Genomic DNA, 3,826 nt, shown 5'->3' on the forward strand with positions numbered 1-3,826 from the left:
GGCTGGGGTGCCTGGCCAGGCTTGGTGAGGGGCTGAGGGCTGTTTTCAGGCTGGCGGGTGACGGAAGCTCCCAACTGCTTCTTTTTTTCTTTTTTCTTTTTATTCTGGGCCAGCTTTAGCCTGGCTCCAGCTCTGAGGCCTCCGCTGCTGAAAGAAGGTATCTGGTTTGTTTCGGTTCTATAATCGAAACTCTGTATCAACTCCAGATCTGAGATCCAGGCTCGCTGAAAGCAGGTTTCTGGGGTATTGTTTAACTTATATGTTTGTAACTATGTTTCAAATTGCAGGCTCAGAGGCTGGCAAGGCAGGCGGGGAATGTTGCAGTCCTCCGTCACTGAAGCAAGCAAGCCTCATGTTCAGTTTAAGCTGCCTGGCTGCCGGCCGCCTTGGCTGGCAGTTAATTTGCATATCGCCCTGATTAGCCAATGGGAAGGGTAGCGGTCGTACGCCAATTACCATGTTTCTCTTATATTAGATAGGATGTTACATGTTCTTTACACAATAAAACAAAAACACAATTAGTTCATCAGACTGTTCGCTGATATTAGTGCCATTGTTTTGGTGAGGAGGCAAAAAAAGACAGGAAAGGCATTGTCTGCCGGAACCTGGTCAGTGAGTGTGGACCCCTCCCCTGCGGCCTCCTGCCAGTGGGCATAGCGAACACCAGGGAACGGGGGGCTTGTGTGGGCTTCCGGGGACCCTGGGAGCCCATTGGCCCCGCCTGAGGCGTGACCCTTCTCTCCTACCCCAGCCGCCATGGTGTGGACAGTGGGCATGGCCAAGCCGGACCCCTCCTCTCAAGGGGCCCTTCAGCTCCCCTACGACCCAGAGATGGGTGAGTGCCGGGGGCTGGTAGCCTGGGGTTCTGGGGGCGGCCCCTCACTGCTCCCCGCTCAGCCTGGCCTGGCCTCCCCGGGAGACACAAGGTTGGGGGCAGAAGGGAAGACCAGCCCTACTGGCATCTTGGGGACCAAGCGAGGGTGGCCTTCGGTCCTCTTCCTCCGACTCTTCCTCTTACATGGCCTGGCGGGTCTTTCCTTGGCGCCGGGCCAGGGGGTGGGCCTGGGGGGTCTTTCCTTGGCGCCGGGCCAGGGGGCGGCCAGGGACCCTGAGCTCCAGAGAAGCCTCTGACCAGCTTCTGTCTCTCCCTTCCTCTCCCACCCCACGGGGATGCCGGCATCTCCTACTGGACCCAGAAGAAGACTCCTGCGACAGTTTGGGGGAGCCCTCGTATCCGGAAGTCCTTGAGCACCCCCTGCCTGGCTCCCCAGGGGAGGAGCTGGAGGAAGAGGAGGAAAGTAAGGTGCCCGTGTCCGGAGGGTCCGTGGGCCCTGGGTGGGGGAGACGGGGAGCCCTGATGTCCAGGGCGGAGGCGTGAGGGAGACAGACGGCCTTGCAGGCGTCCAGGAGGAACCCGTGGGGGGAGGTCCTGTCGGCAGCTGTGGCCTCTCACATGCAGGCTGAAGCCTGTATTGGACCACGGTCACCGAGCCCCAGCCGTGTGCCGGCCTGCACTGTGCAGGCCCCGGCTCTGAGACTCACTTCTCACCGCATGGGCCCTGATCACAGACACTGAGTCGGGGGATGGGGGGCTGTGCAGGAGAACACGGCATGGGGGCACCGGGGGTTCTGGACCAGGTGTCAGAGGGAGACCTGAGCTCCCAGGTTCAGCCACATCAGGACAGACATTGCCTTGACCAGGAGGAGGGCCACCTGGTTGGAGTCTGGAGGGATGGAAGGCATGGTGTAGGGGAGGGCATGAGAGGGCGTGGGGGAAGGGGGCGAGCAGTTCCCTTGATACAGGCCGACTCAGGTTTGTTGTAGGAACACTAGAGGCCCAGTGCACTAGGGTAGGGTCCCTAGCAGCTGTCAGCCGGGGCCTCCCTACCGCAGTTGCCGGCTGCTGGCCAGGGCCTTCCTTCATTCCGCGCCGCCCCCTGGTGGTCAGTGCACGTCATAGCGAGCAAGCGATCGAACTCCCAGTTGTCGAACTCGAACTCCCGAGGGGACACTTTGCATATTGGGCTTTTATATATATAGATATAGATGCTCACTGTCTGCGGTGAAGAAAGTTGCCCTATGCAGTGTCCAGGGGCAGTTGTATGAAAGAGACAACACGAAAGCATCCCAGAGCCTCTCAATCGCTGTTCAGTAAGGGACAGGCTGCTTGCAAGTACGTGCCCTATTTCTAAGGGGAAAGGTCTGCAGAGGACCGCTGGGTGTGGTGCATGTTCTCACAAGCAGCGAAGTTAAATCCCTAAAGGGCACTTGTGATTCAAACCCAGCACTGAGTTGCATGGCCTCCCACCAACGCTGGACAATGCATTTTATTTGACTTTTTTCTAAGTGAGTGCCAAGCACCAGGATTTTTTGGTTTTTAAGCACCAGTTTTGCCCGAGTTCTCAGACATGCCAGCTTTTCACAGCCCAGATTGCAGGTCGCCCAGCCCCTGGGCTCCCCCTTGTCCCGCTGGCTACGGTTTTCCGAGGCAGCCGGTCCTTGCCCCAGAGGCTAGGTGAGCGGGGCCAGTGGCGAAGCGACCCTGCCGGGCCCCTGGTGTCAGGCTGCTGCCTCCCCCTGGGATGACGGACTCTGTCTCGCCCACACAGGGGGCGTGAAGCTGGGCCTCGGGGACTTCATCTTCTACAGCGTGCTGGTGGGCAAGGCGGCGGCCACGGGCAGCGGGGACTGGAACACCACGCTGGCCTGCTTCGTGGCCATCCTCATCGTGAGTGGGCAGTGGGCCCGAGGTCTTCCTGGGGCCCCAGGGCATGTTCAGGTGCTGTGGTCCCTGGAGGGAGAAGTGATGGGGGCCGGGCAGGGTTTCCAAGATCCTCAGCGTGAGATCGAGGTGCGCAGGCTCTGGGCGCCCACAGACGCAGGGAGGTCAGGGAGGGGTCCGGGGCTCTGATGTGACCGAGCAGGCACGCAGGGTGGCCAGGTTCATGGGCTCTGGGCGCCCACAGACGCAGGGAGGTGCAGGGAGGCGTCCAGGGCTCTGATGCGACGCCAGGTGACCAGGTGCACGGGCAGCTGTGCGCTGGGGTCACGGCACCTGAAGTCATAGCAGAGGGAACAGGTTGAGGGCCTTGCCTGGGCGCACACACCCGTGAGCTCGGGTCTCCGACTCCAGGGCTGGCACGTTCCCTCTGCCACCCACACACCATGCCATTCTGAACCCAGGGTCTCCCAGGGTTCAGGAGGGGACCCCATCACTTTGAGCCCCAGCAGTGGAATTGGGAGGCTCCTGTAGTCACTTGAGGTGGCCGGACGGACGTCTGGGGGAAACGAACTATGATGACTGATCTCGGGGCAGCGGCTGTGAGGGGCGAACCCCCGTACTGTGTGGCACGTTCAGGCTCCGGTCCATCTGGGAGGGTGCTGGGCCCCAGGCTCCGCCCCCTCTGCACTGGGGGACCTGAAGCCCTGCCCCTCCCAGGGCACAGCAGGCACCTGGCCCTGCCCCCACCCTGACCGTTCCTGCATCTGCCAGGCGGGTACAGGCGGGCAGGACCGAGGGAGGAGGCACACTCCATCTTTGATTCCCGTGGTGCCAGCTTTCAGTGGAGCCCATCCAATTCTAGAAACGTGTGTCCCGAGGGGCGGCCGATGCCCTCAGGTCGCGTGTCCCTGCTGTGGGCAGGCAGCTGGCAGGTTTGGCGGACGTGCAGAGTCAGGAGCCCCTTCAGGCTCACCCACTGACGTGCAGGGAGTTATGGGGGGGACCGTCCTCGGCCCTCAACTGTCGGGAGGCCCCGGGAGGCTGTGGGTGCCCTTGACAAGCCCTGCACCCAGGCCGGGCCGTCTGACTGCCCCCCCCCCCCCC

The 3,826-nt window shown here is 61.7% G+C and overlaps 1 protein-coding gene across 1 annotated transcript in view; it reads left to right on the forward strand.

Moving 5' to 3' along the window:
* Nucleotides 1-3,826, forward strand: part of PSEN2 (presenilin 2) — an 18,848-nt gene that overhangs the window by 14,297 nt on the left and 725 nt on the right. Inside the window, exons 8-11 of the mRNA XM_015558955.1 lie at nucleotides 752-835; nucleotides 1,197-1,298; nucleotides 2,610-2,728; nucleotides 3,086-3,249. Coding sequence (XP_015414441.1) covers nucleotides 752-835; nucleotides 1,197-1,298; nucleotides 2,610-2,728; nucleotides 3,086-3,249 — 469 coding nt within the window. The remainder of the gene's footprint in view (nucleotides 1-751; nucleotides 836-1,196; nucleotides 1,299-2,609; nucleotides 2,729-3,085; nucleotides 3,250-3,826) is intronic.

Source organism: Myotis davidii, unplaced genomic scaffold (genome assembly GCF_000327345.1).
Source record: "Myotis davidii unplaced genomic scaffold, ASM32734v1 scaffold333, whole genome shotgun sequence".
Classification (NCBI taxonomy): domain Eukaryota; kingdom Metazoa; phylum Chordata; class Mammalia; order Chiroptera; family Vespertilionidae; genus Myotis; species Myotis davidii.